This window comes from Hypanus sabinus, chromosome 2, assembly GCF_030144855.1.
Source record: "Hypanus sabinus isolate sHypSab1 chromosome 2, sHypSab1.hap1, whole genome shotgun sequence".
NCBI lineage: Eukaryota > Metazoa > Chordata > Chondrichthyes > Myliobatiformes > Dasyatidae > Hypanus > Hypanus sabinus.
The window spans coordinates 44151349-44169261 of record NC_082707.1 but is presented as its reverse complement, the minus strand read 5'-3'; the positions used below and the strand labels follow the sequence as shown (position 1 = coordinate 44169261).

General features: G+C 37.8%; 1 protein-coding gene across 2 annotated transcripts in view; it reads left to right on the top strand.

The window, feature by feature from the left end:
* LOC132378331 (chloride channel protein 2-like) overlaps nt 1-9645 on the top strand; it is a 506358-nt gene extending 496713 nt beyond the window's left edge. For both annotated transcript variants that reach the window (XM_059945154.1, XM_059945148.1), the window contains one exon: nt 3560-9645. In XM_059945154.1, coding sequence (XP_059801137.1) covers nt 3560-3754 — 195 coding nt within the window. In that variant the 3' untranslated portion in view covers nt 3755-9645. The remainder of the gene's footprint in view (nt 1-3559) is intronic.
* The last annotated feature ends 8268 nt before the right edge of the window (nt 9646-17913 follow it).

Here is a 17913-nt window from a genome sequence, read left to right as displayed (position 1 = left end):
GCTTTTATGGCAGGTGATTGATACCCAATATCTACTAGCCAGGTAAACATATAATAGTATAATTCCATCATGACAGCCAACTAAATCCTTTGTAAGGGTTTTGATCTCTCTATCAGTCGACCAGGCTATCACTAAATGAGGCAACATTTGGTTCAAATTTGGACCTTTAGTTAGTAGGCTGAGATTTGCTGAGAAATGAACCATGTAGGAAATCCAAGCCTGTGTAATGGCCTGGATACCAGCAGACAAGGTCTGTTTTCATTAAGCAAAAGCCCTGAAAGGTAATGCACAGGGAAAAAACATTCTACATTTTCAGAAGCAGTTCCAAAAGGGTTATTGAATAACAATGCCAGTTTTGTTCAAGTGCAGATGTCTGCTCGATCCTGATTAGTACCTTTCCCATATCTCTCTGTGCTTCAATTGAATAAGTTTGTAGGACAAGCGTGAAATGTACACGCACATGTGTGTGTGTGTCTATGTAAGTATTATGGAGACAAGAGAGGAGTGTAGACCATAGGATTTAGCTCCCAAGTAATCAAAATAGCTTCTCACAAGCTTCTAAGAGGAATCAGGTTTATAGTGAGGAACAGCAAACTTAAATTCTGTGCCAAGAATTATGGAGTAGAAATTTGTACTTCACAAATACAAAATGCAGTTACAGCCCCATGCTGAACCCTGATTGCAAAGTCAACGGAATGAAATTTAAGGAAAATGCAATGCAAAACTGCTATTAAAAAGGCATAATTAATGCAACCAAATGTCCACACATTTCTAAAGCAGTATCTTTACCCAGAGGGAGATCAACACTTTTAGACCAAACCATAAAATTTTACAATGTAACGTGATTCAGTGACTAGCAGTTAAGATTTTCATTAACGTATGAAGTTTGCACGTCATGAATAGGTGTTAAACTAAATGTGTGATATTCAATGGCTAACTGAGGTTTTGCATGTTTCTTTTTTTCTGTCTGTACTACTTTGGTTGAGATTATATCTGACACTTCTAGAAAAAGAGGACAATGTAAAACAAACGCCAGGTTTGGGTGAGGATGCTGTACCTTTTGCAACAATTTTATTCCTGCCAGGATAGTGCATCAAGTGTCCTGACTGGACTTTAAAACTCGTATTTCCCTATCTTGGCCATCTCAACAAAAGAGTTTATTTCATTCCCCGTACAAATGCCAAGATTGGTATCTGACTATTCCAGGGGAAGTGTGCATGGTTTTTTAAATTATTGTTCGTGTATTTGCTTTTGGAACTTCTATACCCACTTGATTAAATCTGCTTTTGGTGATGTAAAGTTAATGTCCCTGAGGTACTGGGAATTAATATTTTCATTAACAGTGAAAATTAATTTTGCTATTATTTTTGTGTTTGAAGATTAAATATAGTCCCTGAATGTCAAATCCACTTTAGTCATTGCATTAGAAAAAAGATCATACCAGGATTCTAACCTGTGCAATATCCTATCAAATGCAATGAAGTTATAGTTAATTTCTTATTCTAGCATTACAGGTATATCATTTTCCTGACACCAGACTTAGTCCAATCAGAAGGTGATTTGGGAAATTAGAGCTTAGCACATAGAATGTTGCAGCACAGTAAAACCATGAGAAAACCATAGGCATAGGAGCAGAATTAGGCCATTTGGCCCATCAAGTCTGCTCCACCATTCAATCATGGCTGATGCTTTTTTTCCCCTCCCCAGCCCCACTCCCTAGCCTTCTCCCTGTAACCTTTGAAGTTGTGTCCAATCAGGAACCTGTCAAGCTCTTAAATACACCCAACAAACTGGCCTCCACAGCTCCCTGTGGTAATAAATTCCACAAATCACCACCTTGTAGCTGAAGAAATTTCTTTGCATTCCTGTTTTAAATGGATGCCCCTCTATCCTTAGGCTGTGTAGTCTTGTTCTAGACTTTCACACCATGAGAAACATCTATTCTGTCTAGGCCTTTGAACATTTGTAAAGGATCCCCTCTCATCCTTCTAAATTCCAGTGAGTACAGACCCAGAGCCATCAAACTTTCCTCTTATGAAAACCCTTTCATTCCTGGAATCGCCCTTGTGAACCTCCTCTGAAACTTCTCCAGTGGCAGCACATCTTAGACAAAGAGCCCAGAACTGTTCACAGTACTCAACGTGAGGCCTCACCAGCGCCTCCTAAAGCCTCAGCATCACATCCCTGCTCTTGTATTCTAAACCTCTTGAAATGAATGCTAACATTACATTTGCCTTTCACACCACCTACTCTACCCGCAAGAAAAGCTTTAGGGTGTTCTGCACAAGTACTCCCAAATCCCTTTGCACCTCAGATTCCTGGATTTTCTCCCCATTTAGAAAATAGTCTGCACATTTATTTCTACTACCAAAGTGCATGACCATGTATTTTCCAACATTGTATTTCATTTGCCACTTTCTTGCGCATTCTCCTAATCTGTCTAAGACCTTCTGCAGCCTACCTGTTTCCTCAACACTACCTGCCCCTCCACCAATCCTGGTATCATCTGCAAACTTGGCAACAAAGCCACCTATTCCATCATCTAAACCACTGATATACAACATAAAGAAGCGATCACAACACTGAGCCCTGAGGAACACCACTATTCACTGGCAGCCAACCAGAAAAAGATCCTTTCATTTCCACTCACTGCCTCCTGCCAATCAGCCCATATTCTAACCCATGTCAGTAAGTTTCCTGTGATACCATGGGCTCTTAACTGGGTAAGCAACCTCATGTGTGGCCCCTTGTCAAAGGTCTTCTGAAAGTCTAAATGTACAACACCCACTACATCCCCTTTATCTATCCTATGTGTAATCTTCTCAAAGGATTCCAACAGGTTCATCAGGGCAAGATTTTCCCTCAAGGAAACCATACTTCCTTTGTCTTGTCCTGTCCTGTGAAACCAAGTACTCCATAACCTCATTCTTAACAATTGGTTGCAACGTTATCCTAGCCACTGAGATCTAGCTAACTGGACTATGATTTCCCTTCTTAGAGTGGAGCGACATTTGCAATTTTCTAGTCCTCTGGCACCTTGCTGGAGTCCAATGATTTTTGAAAGATCGTTACTAATACCTCCACAATCTCTCCCTCAGAACCCTAGGGTGTGGTTCATCTGGTCAAGGTGATTCATGTACCCTTGGGTTTTCCAGCTTTTTGAGCACCTTCTCCCTTGTAATAGTAACTGCACCCGCTTCTCTTCCCTCACACCCTTCAATATTTGGCATACTGCTAGTGTCTTTCACAGTGAAGTCTGATGTAAAATACTCATTTAGTTCATCTGCCATCTCCTTGGCCCCCATCATTATTTCTCTGTCCTCATTTTCTAGCGGTATATATATATATACTTGAAAAACCTTGTTCTATCTACCTTGATATTATTTGCTAGTTTGTTTTCATATTTCATCTTTTCTTTCCAAATGATTTTTAGTTGTTCTCTGTGGGTTTGTAAAAGCTTTCCAATCCTTTGACCATGGTTATACTATTTTGCCATTTGAGTATTTCTTCATTTGGTAAAAGGAATGTTCACTTCTCTCTTTGTTTCGATTAATTTCAGCTGAGAAAAGCCATCGAGGGCTCAGTCACATCCAAAGGTGTGAAGGTGAGGCCACCTTTGGCCAGTTTCAGGGAGAGTGCCAACAGCAGCAGCGAGTCAGATACCACCGAGATCCATAAGCTATGGGACAGAAGGGAAAGCCTTACACTTCCACGTGAATCCAGTCCCTCAGACACAGATGACAAATCACACTGAACAAGCCCAGCAGGGAACAACATGCCTGATTATAACTGCACTATTCACACTTAAAGCACTTGATTTGGATGTGGAAATGAAATCTTTCAGCTGTTGTCAGGAAGGTTGGATTTGTATGATGCACTTCCAAACAAAAAAGTAATTTGAAGTTGGTAACCTTAAAAGCACTGATTCTACATTTTGTTGAGGAACTTCTAGGGGGTATGCTGATTTTCGTATACTAGCAAATGTCTTTTTTTTAAACTCATATAGAGCCTGATTTTTAAATTGATAAATCAGTGTCTGAAAGTGAATGCAGAAAGTTTGGAAATGGGATAGTTGAAAAGATGATTTCACTTCCATGTTGGAATTAATATTCACGTGTTTCTTAGTATCTTGTGTCCTGATATCAATGTTCAGTTGTACCAGTGTTTACAAACAAACATGCATATGAGGTGATAGCAGAAATATCTGGAAACAAGTTTGGAAATGCAAGTTTAATGTTTAGGCCCCTCTGGAAAGTTCTGAGATGAAATGTGGGAAATATAAAGGAGCTCATTCCATTTACTGTTTTGCTCTCTCCAGACATTTGTATGCTAATGAAATAGGCTTATTAAAGCATGCTTGTGTTTTAAATTTTGATTAAAAATGTGCACCAGTCAGGTCTATAATTGTATTCTAATACAGGGAGTTGATTTGCAGGGAATGTATCTTAATTACACATAAGGTCCACCTTCCCAAGAATGTGATGGTCATTTATTCAGGGGTTATATATGCATGGTCATCTTTTCCAACCAGATATTAAATTCTACTACTGAAATTCTTTCCAGGTGCTATTTGTGTGGCAATCAATGGGATGGCCAAGCTGTTTCCAATCCCAAGACATTTCAATAGTATGTTCTGCTCTGAGTTATCAAGTGCACATTTCAAGCAATATCGATCTGTAGTTATTGCAGTGAATCTGTCGAAATCTTAATGCCTCAACTTTAATGTTGTCCACCCAGGAATGAGTCATTGCTGCAGCATCAGGCCACCAGCTTAATTTAAGCTCTTACATTAGTTTTATTTAAAATCCAGGAAGTCTCAAAATATTGGGAATGATCTGTGCCAAATCTGTGCTGGATTTTTATTCTTTGCCAGTTGCTGTACAGCCAAGACTGGTGTACATCTGGTGTGACAGGGGGCATTGACAGATATACTTTGACTTGTTATCGATATGTTGATGTGGTGAGTCAATTCTATTTAATACAGAGGTATATTCATGGTCACTGCACATAGTTTTACAATACTGTACATATTCATGTCCCTATAATTAAGCTTGAATGTCAATAAATTGACTTCCAAACTCATTACATAACTCGTTAAAAGTGCCACTTCCAAAAGCCGTTGTCACCTTCTATTCATTAGAGTTGTTTCATCCTATTCTGTTGATAAACACTCATTAAACCCATTAACCACAGTACTTACTAGCTACAACAAACATAAGATCAAGCTAAGCAAAACTCATTCTTTACAAATGAGATCCCACTTTAGATCAAAGATTTTAAAGTCAAGTGTCAGTTCAATGTTATTTATGTTTATCTTTTATTTCAGCTTTCTGCCAATGTTTTAAACTTCTGTTTAGAACCACAAGCCAGGCCAGGTCATAAATAGATCATGTTTCATTGAAATAGAAACCTGCTTCCTTTTGCTGAATGTGATTGGAATAGTAATGCTTTGGTGCTTATGATGCCCCTGAAGTATCACATACTGGTGACTAGTTCTGCAGCTGGTGAAAGATTATTCTATTTGAGCTGAGTTAAATTATCAGATATAATATAAAATAATGCACAGAGTTTCCAAGGCAATGTAAGCAAGTGGTGCAGAAAATAAAGAATATAATTAGTCCACAAATTATTAAAACTATTGGTAGAAAGGTAGGTAATTTGCTATGACAGGTCCAAAGTTATCCTTTCTGAGCTCAGGTTTGCAAACAAATAGAGCTAAAGATGAAGAACAAGAAAGTCTCCTTTAATATCTGTGTAAGATAATGAACTTGTATACATCTCTAAAATATAAAAACTCAAATTCACATACTTTGATACTGTAGCTACAACAAGCTCAGCATTCAAATCCAAGCTGCAGCTTGGCAACTCTCAATGCAAGTAACAGATAGTCACTTTAGTTTCTGCATGATTCCAATTAAAAAATGTAACGCAAAGGGAATTAGTGGTAGAGAGCGTGAAACCAATCAAAAATTATAATTCACAAGTCTTGTATGTTACATTCTATCTTTTAAACAAATGACAGGCAATTTGATTCTCGTTCAGACGTCATCTATCAAGGCTCTGAGTCTAGAATGTTAAAAATCGGTTTCATCAGTTTGGTGCCTTACTAACTTGCATCGAGTTTTTTTAAAGGGACTCTTGAATTTAACGAGTTGATTCAGTGTGCATAAGTGGCAGTGCTTTACCTCTACAACAATTCTTCATTTATTACAATCAGTGACTCATTTGGGAGGCAGTGTCCATGCATAAAGACTGAACTTTGGCATAGATCTTCAATGTCACAAATACAGTGCACATTGAATTAGTAACCTAGCCATATCCTTCCTTCTTGAAATGTCATCGTCTCAATTTCTAGACCTTTTTTGGAGAATTGATCTCAGTGGTTCTATGCTTTCCTATTTTTTAAAGAGTAATTTAATTACCCTGAGTGGCAACTGTTATATGATTATCTGTTCTTCCTGTGAACTAACAGCACACGTTTACAATTTGTTTGTTCATAAGTTCATTTTTTAACATTTTGTGGATGCTTCTCAGTTATGGCATTCACATATGAAAGAAATGTTTAAAAATGCACCTTTGTGTTTTTATGGAGCAGGCAAAATGGATGCAGTGTAACACTACTGAGCCAGTGCTGGAATTTTCCAAATATACTGCCAATAGCTTTATTCTGCCTCAGTTCTCTGTACCTCTTGATAGTTTCTTCTCAAAACTGACTTCCAAGCACTTGTTGGGCAATCTCTCCTTTTTTCTTCATCCCATCCCTGATTGTCCTTGCTGCAGTTCTGTTCTGATTGAAGTCTGTCATAGCCTCTGTATTTATTAACAGTTTCCATATTCAGGACCTTCTTTCTTTGGTTGTCTGTGAGTGATTGTTGGCGTGTGCCAAGGAAATAGTTTAGGCTTGATTAGTTATTTGCAAAATGATGACAGGGAAGTTATTGAATAGAGTCCCATTTAAAACATTCCAAAAGGTAATTTATCTTTTCAAAATTGAATGATATTAATGCACAGTAATCATTGCCTTAAGTAAGCTAAATAAAAATCAGATACCCAACGCGACATCAAAGTGTGTCAGATAATATATAAAAAAGTATATCTATGAGGAAAGAACATTGCAAGATAAACTGCCCAAGTTAAAGATAGCTACGCCATATGTAGATTGAGATTTGTAAATGAAAAGTAAAGCTATTGTAAGTTGTATTTAGTTTATATACTGTACATATCATTGTTTTGCAGTCTCAGTGATCTTTCCTGAACTGTTATCACTTTTTTTTCCTTGGTGTTCACCTACGAGAAACCAACCATAGGAAATAAAAGCAGGGGTGGGCTGTTCTGTCCTTGGAGCCTGATAGTGATATTTGAGCAAACCACCAGTTCTAGATTGCAGAGATGTCTATTCCAATTATTTAGTAAGTTTTATTATTTTTTGTATTTTCTTTAAATTCCAACTTCCACATCCTTTCCTTAAGAAGGGCAGGTAGCTCATGAGCAGAATCTTCATACACTTGGTTTAATCGTGATCACACTGAAATAAGGAATCTTGCATTGGCTGTTTGCCAAAATCCTTTAACTACTGAATCAGAAGTACCCAGGTTAGATTTTTTTTTATTAAACTAACTTTCCAAACTAGAATATAATCTGAGTACCTCTGATTTTCCTGGTTAGATTTACTTTGCTTTTACTCTATATATAAGAAAAACAATGCAAATAGCTCTGCTTCATCTGTCTTCTCATTCCAATCCAACAACCAGTTGAGTAATTTTTGGAAAAAGGTGAGGTAATTTTTGGTCATTACTTTTGGTAAAACTATGATGAACCACTGCACCTTTGCTGTTTTATCACTTCATCAAATCTTCATTATTGGTTTGAATTACACCCCAACTGTTACACCTTCATCATCTCAAGAGATTGGTCTTTTGTGTTCTCAGGATTTAACCTGGTAATAGGCACTGCAAGCACTAGGACAAACTTACACCCAGGAACCTTGTCTCTGCTTATCACCTGGTTTGACTGTCACTTCCATGGATTTTATTGGCTGTGTAAGCTTCCTATTCACTGTATGGGACATCATTAATATCTAAATCTAAACCAAGCTGCTTTATGCAATTTTCAAAAAATTTCTGAATATATTGTCTGGGATTAAACTTGAATTTGTTTTTACCACTGGCTTATGGGAGCCCTTCTATTAAATCTTTGATAAGTTGGCTACTCATATTTTTGACCTCAAATTATAACAATAACTTATTCTGCAAGATTCGTCCTTGGCTTGAAATTGCATTGTGCAATAGCAGGCTATTTTATAGCAATTATTTAGCTCCTTCTCAGAAGTTTTATTGATTGCATAGAAAAATGTTTAGGCATTATGCAAGTAGAGATCAAAACGAGCCTGGAATACAGCATATTACTTAGGATAACCTGTTGCCCTGGATGTTCTTGCAGCAATGTATATCACTCCAATCAAACAATCTTAAAATGATGTTTATTATACATATTTTATTCTCAAAAGACAAAATACTGTTTCTACAATATAATTTATTTCTGCTTATCTTTCATTGGATTTGCTTTTTCAATTCCCGACTGTGTAAGAATTTTCCATGGTGAGATGAAAGTTAAAGTGTCACAGAAGTGCAGCTTTTTTCTGCAGCTGTCCTTCAGGATTCTTCCTGTGATGACATGGTTCAGGAGCTAAATTACATACAGAACAACGAACATTGTTTAAAATGTTGATGTACAAGATATTAATGGTGATATTCTGGAGAATTAAATAATCTACAGAAATATAGCATTTGCAGTTTTGTAAACACTGAGATGATTGGAAAACAATTATAGCTTGGATTTTTGAGCATTACAAACATTCTAAAATAAGCAATATGTCTGTAGTCATTAAGTTCAAGCAAACAACTGTCTGCAAACTATAATAATATTTTTACATTGATTTATGAAATTTATGACATACTGTGAAAAGTTTTGCAATCTATAGGGTTTGTGTAAGAATTCAAAATCAAATGCTACATATTATGGGACCACTCACTAATGTGCGGTCTGTGTAAAATACATTTTGTTATATTTGTTGTGATTCTTTCTAACAGTGGAACAAAAATGTGATTCTGAAGTGAGGTATCAATTTAGAAACAATATCAATGAACACTAAATAACAGTCTGATTTTGAAAATCGCTGTAATAATTGACCTAAAATATAATAATTGAATTGCATTTTAATATTTGAATTATTCTTTTAATTTAATTTGAACGTATTTTCTACATAATAATTTGCTCTAAAATGGAAGCTGTTTATTTAGATAATTGCGCAGTTTTTCACGATTATAAAACCGTATGGGTACTCCATGTTGATATTAGCCTCAGAATCACTACTTGTGCAATAATTTTTTGAATCGCAGATTTTGTCATTCAGTTCTATATATGGAATTAATTCAATTAACTTCATTTTTATATCAATTGATCAAACTTCCACCAGTAATTTCTGTTGTGCTACATTCAGATGGTTTCTGATCTGTGTTAAATCTTATGTAAAATAATTTCTGTATATTAGAGTGAGCTCAGAGTTTAACAAATTTCAGTGTTATTTAAAAAAAATAATTTGTTTATCTTGAAACTGCAAGGAATAATAAATTTTTAACCAATGTTTACTGTTTTTGGATTCTTGCTTGAGAGAATTGATTTTCATATAAGATTGATGATCATTATTGCTAGAGTACTTAGAACTGGAATTCCTTTATGCGACACATTAACTTTACATGTGTTAATCTGTGACCTTCAAAAGAAACAAAACATGTTATGATAATATTAAAACATTAGGGAATATTGTTATATAGCTGCTCGGTTGAAAAAAAATGCCTCAACTGCTATGATTACATTTATTAACCTATTCAGAGAAAATTAAATTTTTGGCATGATAATTGAAAATTGTATCAAAGATAGGCTTCAGAGATTAAGAGCGAAACCAACAAGGCAATTTACAACACATACAGGCAGTTCACAACATCTATGATGATTTGTTCTGATGACGAGGATGACTTATGCTTACACCAGAATGGGTCATTTTATTCACTGGCAGCACATCTATTAACTACCGGGAGTGGAACTATTTTGGGAGTAGGGGTTGCTACAAAAAAGCAATTGCATTCTCTTAAATGAAAGATAGGTTCTGGTCACAAGAAGCTGATTAAGAAATGGCTAAGCAAAAGATCAAGTGTGTCAAAGGTTTCTCTGCCCCTCATTGGGGCCCTGGAATAGAAGGTACAATCTAGTTTCCCCTTTGAGACGAGCAAGCCTGTCCAGAGGCAGGGGGAAAAGGTTGCTGAGAATAATGGTCAAAAGAGTCTGAAACACTTATAACATAATGATGTTGTTGGTACTCTGCAGAGAGGAAAGCGAAGGACTTTGGTCTTCCAGATTTTAGAGAGAGACCCATCCTCTCAGACATAGTGATGATTGACTTGACGACGGTTTGAGTACAGGCTGCAGGTGTACGCTCATCACCTACATACTATAACTCAAAACTGATGTAACGGCAACATTTCCTCACTCTATCTACATCCTTAGTGGTACCAGAAAGTTTATGACCGTACCCTGCTAAACTGCAAGTGTTTTATGAGGATGGGCTCCAACTGTATCAGACAATGGAAGAGGCATGAAGGCCAGAGGGTTTCCCATCAGCGGGATCAAACTGAGGAAAAGCCTTATTGAGCAGTTATCCTAGTGAGAGATCCTAGCAGTTATCCTAGTGAAATAGTGAGAGAACTGAGAAAGCAGGGGATGGGAGGAAGGCGAGGGAAATATATCAGGAAGAGACTGGGAGTTTTCCAAAGACAGCCCTCACCCCCTCCAGAAGAGCCATAAGGTTTGGCTAACTTTAAAAATGTTGAGAAGCTAAAAGGAAGCAAAAATAGAAGGTGCTATACCTATCTGAAGAAATACTTATTATAATGTGGATTTTATATTACTCAATTATTCTTTTTTATTCATTCATTCACTCACTCCTTTTTCCCCACCAAAATGAGAATATATTATGTGGGAGGAATACACAGGGAAATCTTTTGTGTAATGGACAGAGATTTGTTCACTCACTTTTATGGGTACCGTATTGGGGGCCCTCAACTCACAGGTAGGAGAGGCTATCCCCCACAGCTAGATGTTTCCTCTAGCTCAACCCAACATCATCTACTAGAGACCTCAGCCTTGGAATCACACCTTCGTTGCCTTTTTTTTAAATTATTCATGTTTTTTGGTTCTATTTTTTCAGGGAATCGATCAATAAAGTTTTATTCTGCTAATTTCAATGATATATTGACAGATAAATACACATGGCTAAGGACAAAGTAAAGTTCATTTCTTTCAATGAAAATGGGCTGTTAAATCCAATCAAATGCAGTAAAATTCTATCCAAAATAAAAAAACAAGCCCGTGTAGCATATTTACAGGAAACTCACTTAAGTAATAATGAGCATGGAAAACTAAAGAGAATGGGCTTCACTAATTTGTTTTTCTCATATAAATCAGGACATAGGAGAGGAGTTGCTATTTTCATCTCAAGCAAGCTAAATTTTGAAAAAAAAGTATTCAAAATGGGAGATAAGGAAGGCAGATATATTCTGGTAAGGGGGAATATAGATGGAAATTCAGATACTTTATTAAATAACAACACACACAAAATGCTGGTAGAACACAGCAGGCCAGGCAGCATCTATAGGGAGAAGCACTGTCGACGTTTCAGGCCAAGACCCTTCGTCAGGACTAACCAAAAGGAAAGATAGTAAGAGATTTGAAAGTAGTGGGGGGAGGGGGAAATGCAAAATGATAGAAGACCAGAGGGGGTGGGGTGAAGCTGAGAGCTGGAAAGGTGATTGGCGAAAGTGATACAGAGCTGGAGAAGGGAAAGGATCACGGGACGAGAGGCCTTGGGAGAAAGAAAGGAGGGGGTGGGGGAAACACCAGAGGGAGATGGAGAACAGGTAAACAACTAAATATATCAGGGATGGGGTAAGAAGGGGAGGAGGGGCATTAATGGGTTAGAGAAGTCAATATTCATGCCATCAGGTTGGAGGCTACCCAGCCGGTATATAAGGTGTTGTTCCTCCAACCTGAGTGTGGCTTCATCTTGACAGTAGAGGAGGCCATGGATAGACATATCAGAATGGAAATGGGACGTGGAATTAAACTGTGTGGCCACTGGGAGATCCTGCTTTTTCTGGCGGACCGAGGGTAGGTGTTCAGCAAAACAGTCCCCCAGTCTGCGTCGGGTCTCACCAATATATAAAAGGCCACACCGGGAGCACCGGATGCACCATTCAGGGCCCCAGACAGTCCTTCCAGGTGAGGCAACACTTCACCTGTGAGTCAGCTGGTGTGGTACACTGCGTCCGTTATCTCCCGGTGTGCCTAAAAAAGGCACAAATGCCACCCAGCTGGAAGAAAGCAATAATCTCAGCAAGACCGAAAGAAGGCAGGATAAAATGGAATGTGAGTCATTTAGACCAATATCTGTTCTTAATGTCGATTATAGATTATTTACCCCCATCATGGCCAAATGATTAGAAGAGTTTCTACCCATACTGATACATAACAATTAGACAGGTTTTATACAAAGCCAAACACAAGGCAATATATGAAGGACACTTCACATTATGGATCATTTACAAAAAAAATTAAACCAAAGCAATAGTGATCAGCATGAATGTTGAAAAGTCATTCGATTTAGTTAATTGGAATTTTCTTTACAGAGTTTTATGTAGATTTGGTTTCCATGACACAATTAAAACTATACAGGCACTATATGACAACCCTACTGCTAGGAATAAAATCAATGGATATTTATCAGTCTTACCCTAGAAAGGGGCACGAGACAGGATTGTGCATGGTCACTGCTACTCTTTGCATTATATCTGGAACCATTAGCTCAATACATTAGACAAAATGAAGATATCAGGGGAATTACTGTTAAAGGGACATAATAGTGGCTTATAATAATGCTGGTGGCTTGTTATGCGGATGACATTTTGATCTATCTAGGGCAACCAACATATTCTTTACCCAAATTGATACAGTCCTTTGAACAATATGGTCAATTATTAGGATGCAAGATCAACATAGATAAAATCCAATTACTTTCATATAACTATAGCCCACCAAGACAAGTTGAAAGTAGATATCCCTGGGCATGGCACAGAGTCTTTCAAATATTTGGGCATCATTATGCCAAAAGATTTGGCAAAATTATCAAAATGCAATTATCAGCATATATATATATATATATATAAAAATTATGGAAGATGTGGCAAGATGGAACCTAATTCCTTTTTTTAGTCTCAGTTCAAGGTTTGAATCTATTAAAATTAATATACTGCCCAGACTATTTCAGACCCTACCAATAGAGATTAATCAAAATCAATTCAATGAATGGAACAAAATGTTATCAAGATATATTTGGCAAGGTCAAAAGCCTAGAGTTCATCTGTAAACTTTGCAATTAGCCAAGGAAAAGGGGATGGGGCCTACCTTCTCTTAGAGATTATTATTTTGCAGCACAGTTGAGAGGGGTGCAACCCATCATATGACGCTCAATGGAAAAACACTGAGGGGGGAGATACTTCCCATCCCCATACAGGTAATTTTGGCTGATAACAACCTGCAAAGGTACATAAATACTATTGATAACCCATGAGTGAGATGGACTCTTAAAATATGGAAAACTATTATAGAAGAATATAAACTGGAGGGGAATATTGCAATTCTTAAATGGCATGCATATGACTTGGATTGTATGCTGAATAAACTGGATGCTAGATTTAAGGACTGGACAGCTAAAGGAATAACAGTTCTTTGCAATATAATAAAAGAAGGAACACTTCAGTTTTGAAATGCTTAAAGAGAAACACTTATTAGAAAAACAAGACTTCTATCAGTATTTACAGATGCGGCAATATGTTAATAGGATGGTTAAAAATGTAACCAAGGCAAGAACATGTTTGATAGAGCTATTTAGAAAAGCATATAATTCAGATAGCGGTAGTAGAATCATTTCAAGCATGTATAAGGGTTTGTCAAATCTTAAAATACATTTGACTTCATACATTAAAATAAAATGGGAGAAGGAAGGAGGGATAATTATATCTGAGGAAGAATGGACAATAATATGGAGGTATCAATGGGAGTGTACTAGTTCACAGAAATGGAGGGAGTTTGGATGGAAAAACTTGATAAGATATTTTATTACACCCTCTCAGAAATCCCATTATGATAGTAACCTCCCTGTTTGCTGGAGAAATTGTGGAAATCAAAATGCGAATCATTATCATATTTTTTGGGACTGCCCTGTTATCAAAAACTATTGGAGTGGGATACACAATGCCCTACAAGACATCTTTAAATGTGAAATACCCTTGGAGAGTAAGACCATGTATTTTGGGTATATACCTCAAGAATGGTTGAAAAGAAATAAATATTTATTGAATATACTGCTGGTGGCTGGTAGAAAGACTTTTACTAGGAAATGGTGATCACAAGAGAGGCCAACCTTAAATACATGGATGGAAATTACAATGGACATTTACAAAATGGAGAAGATAGCAGCATCTGTTAATCATAAACTGGAACGATTTGATTCATACTGGGAAAAATGGTTTAACTACATAACACCTCATAGGCCTGATCTTATCCTCACAAATCAATGAACATGTAAAAAAAAACCACTCCCTACATGTACATAGTTTTCTCCTTTCACTTTTCTTTCTTTCTTCTTCTCTATAAGTGTAAACCTCAGATAAATATGATGTGGAGATTTGTGGCATATATAACTATATGATATATATGTACAACATCAGAAATACGTCTTATGGAAATGATTGTTTGATGACGAACTTCAATAAAAAACAAATTACAAAAAAAGTTTGTGAACCCTGCTGAATTTTCTCTACTTCTGCATAAGTATGACCTAAAATGTGATCAGATCTTCACATAAGTCGTTAAACTAGATAAAGAGAAACCAATTAAATAAATAACACAAAAACATTATACTTGTTCATTTATTTGAGAAAAGTATTACATGTATTTATTGGGAGAAGTAGGCGAACCTCCAGGGTAATGCCTTCTACAAAAGCTATTTGGAGCCAGATGAGATGAGAGGTGTGGGTTGTAGAGGTGCCCTGCCCTATAAAAAAAACTCATAAGTCATGTCACTGACTGAGCATGCTCTTCTCAAGAAAGATTTCTTTATGTACGCCATGCCTCTATCAAAACACCTTTCAGAGGATCTTAGAAGACTTGTATGAAGCTAAAAAAGGCTACAAAAACATTTCTAAAGATCAGAGTATTGATCAGTCCATAGCAAGAGAAATTGTAAACAAATGGAGGGGAAACTCAGTACTGTTGTTACTCTGCCTAGGAGTGGGCATCCTGCAAAGATCACACCAAGGGCATGACATGCAATGCTGAAGGAGGGTGAAAAAGAACCCAAGGATAACAGCAAAAGATCTGCAGAAATCTCTAGAACTTGCTGAGGTCTGTGTTCATGTGCCCACTATAAGAAAAACACTGAAAGGAACTGCTCACAAAAAACATTGGTGCAAGTCTCAAGTTTGCAAAAGACCACCTGGATGTTCTACAGCACTTCTGGGACAATGTTCTTTGGACAGGTGAGACAGAAGTTGAGCTTTTTGGCAGAAATGCACATTGCTGTGTTTGGAGGGAAAAGGGCACTGCAGACCAACACCAAAACCTCATCCCAACTGTGAAGCATGGTGGAAGGAGCATCATGGTTTGGGGCTGCTTTGCTGCCTCAGGCCTGGACAGCTTGCAATCATTGAGGGAACAATGAATTCAAAATTGTATCAGGGCATTTTACAGGAGAATGTCAGGGTAGCAGACCGTCACCTGAAGCTTAATAGAAGTTGGATAATGCAACAAGACAATGATCCAAAAGACAAGAGTGAATCAACAATAGAATGGTTTAAAAAGAAGAAAATCTGTGTTTTGGAATGGCCGAGTCAAAGTCCTGACCTTAATCCTGTGGAAATGTTGTGGAAGGACCTGAAGCAAACAGTTCATGCAGGAAAGTCCACCAACATCCCAGAGTTGAAGCACTTTTGTAAGGAGAAATGGCTTTGAAAACCCTGACCTGCAGTTACACTTTGACTTCGGTTCTTTGCGGGAATGAGATCCGCTCTCAGGGCCTCAGGGTCGTCTTTTGATCTCCCAAGGATGCAGCCTAGAAGACGAGTGAACCTTCAGGGTTCTGAGATTTTGTGGCTCTGGGGACGTGTTGATTCTAGGCTGGTGCCCCTGACATGGCGGGAGAACACAGAACATCAGGAGCAGCAGGTTAGCTGCCAGGGGTTGTGTGTCCGGACAACTGCGCCTTCTGGGTGCTGACTCTCTTGGGCACAGAGTTCAGAAAAAGTGACGCAACGAACTTTTAACATCGTAAATCAGCACATTGTTTGTTATGTCTCCCCTCTCACTGTGAAACAGAGACACCTCTTTTTCCCTAATTGGGGGGGGAGGAGAAAGAGCCTGTGCTATGTCAAATTACTGGGTGAATAAGTAGTTTTTGGGATACAGCAAGTCTGTGTCTTTATTGATGCTTTACTGCATGCTTGAGTGCTCACTGTGGGGTGCTGATGTTTTTCTGCTGGTGGGGGTGTCTGTTGCCTTACTGCTGCTTGTGTGTGGAGGGGGGGTCCATTGGGGTTCTAATGTTTTAACTGTCATTCATACTTTGGGGCACTTCTCTGTTTTTGTGGATGTCTGCGAAGAAAAAGAATTTCAGGATGTGTATTGTATACATTTCTCTGACATTAAATGTACCTTTGAACCCACAATTTCTCCAAACCGATGTGCAGGACTGATCAATAGTTATCGGAAATATTTGGCTGAAGCTGTACAGGGGGTCGCACCAGTTACTGAAAGCAAAAGTTCACATACTTTTTCCAACAAATACATGTAATATTGAATCATTTTTCTCAATAAATGAATGTATAATGCTTTTTGTGTTATTTATTTAATTGGGATCTCTCTATCTAGTTTTAAGACTTGTGTGAAGAACTGTTCACATTTTAGGTCACATTTATGCAGAATTAGAGAAAATTCTGCAGAGTTGTCAAGCATTTTAGCCCCACTGTAAGTCCTGTCCTCCTTTCAGCCATCTCTCCCATTCACATGCCTCTGCTGTTCCTCCACGACTCTCCCATTCTAACCGTTTGCCCTTTTCCACCCTACCTCTCACATTTTCTCTCCAACCACCATTCTCTCTCACATAAAACACCGCCAGCTCACTTCCATTTCCATTCATACATCTTCTTCCCATGCTCGTTCTTACCTCTTCAATGTCATCGTCCTATTGGAGTCGGTGCCTCATGCCATGATACAGTAAAGTGCTTCTCTTGCATATTTATACAGATCAAGTCATTTACATAGAGCATTACACTAAACAAGGTAAAACAACACTGCAGAATAAAGTAATTAATAAGTGCAGGATCATAAGATATGCATTGTAATGTCAAAAGACTTTCTTGTATTATATTCAGCAGCCATTTAATAGTCTTATCGCCCCAGGGTAGAAGCTGTCCTTGAGCCCTGGTGGTAAGTGCTTTCAGGTTTTTGTATCCTTGACCCAATAGGAGAGAAAATAACCAGGGCTGGGGGTGGGGGTCTTTGATTACAGTATGTTGGTTGCTTTACCATTGCAGTTAGGAGTGAGGACACAGTCTATTTAGGGCTGGCTGGTTTCCATAATGTGTTGAACTTCACCCATGATTCTCCGGGGTTTCTTGCAGAGCAGTTGCCATGCCAGACAATGATGCAGCCAGACCGTATCCTTTCTGTGCTACTTTGATTAAAATTGGTAACAGTGAATGGGGACATTTCTTCAGCCTCCTGTGCAAGTATAGAGGTGCTGGT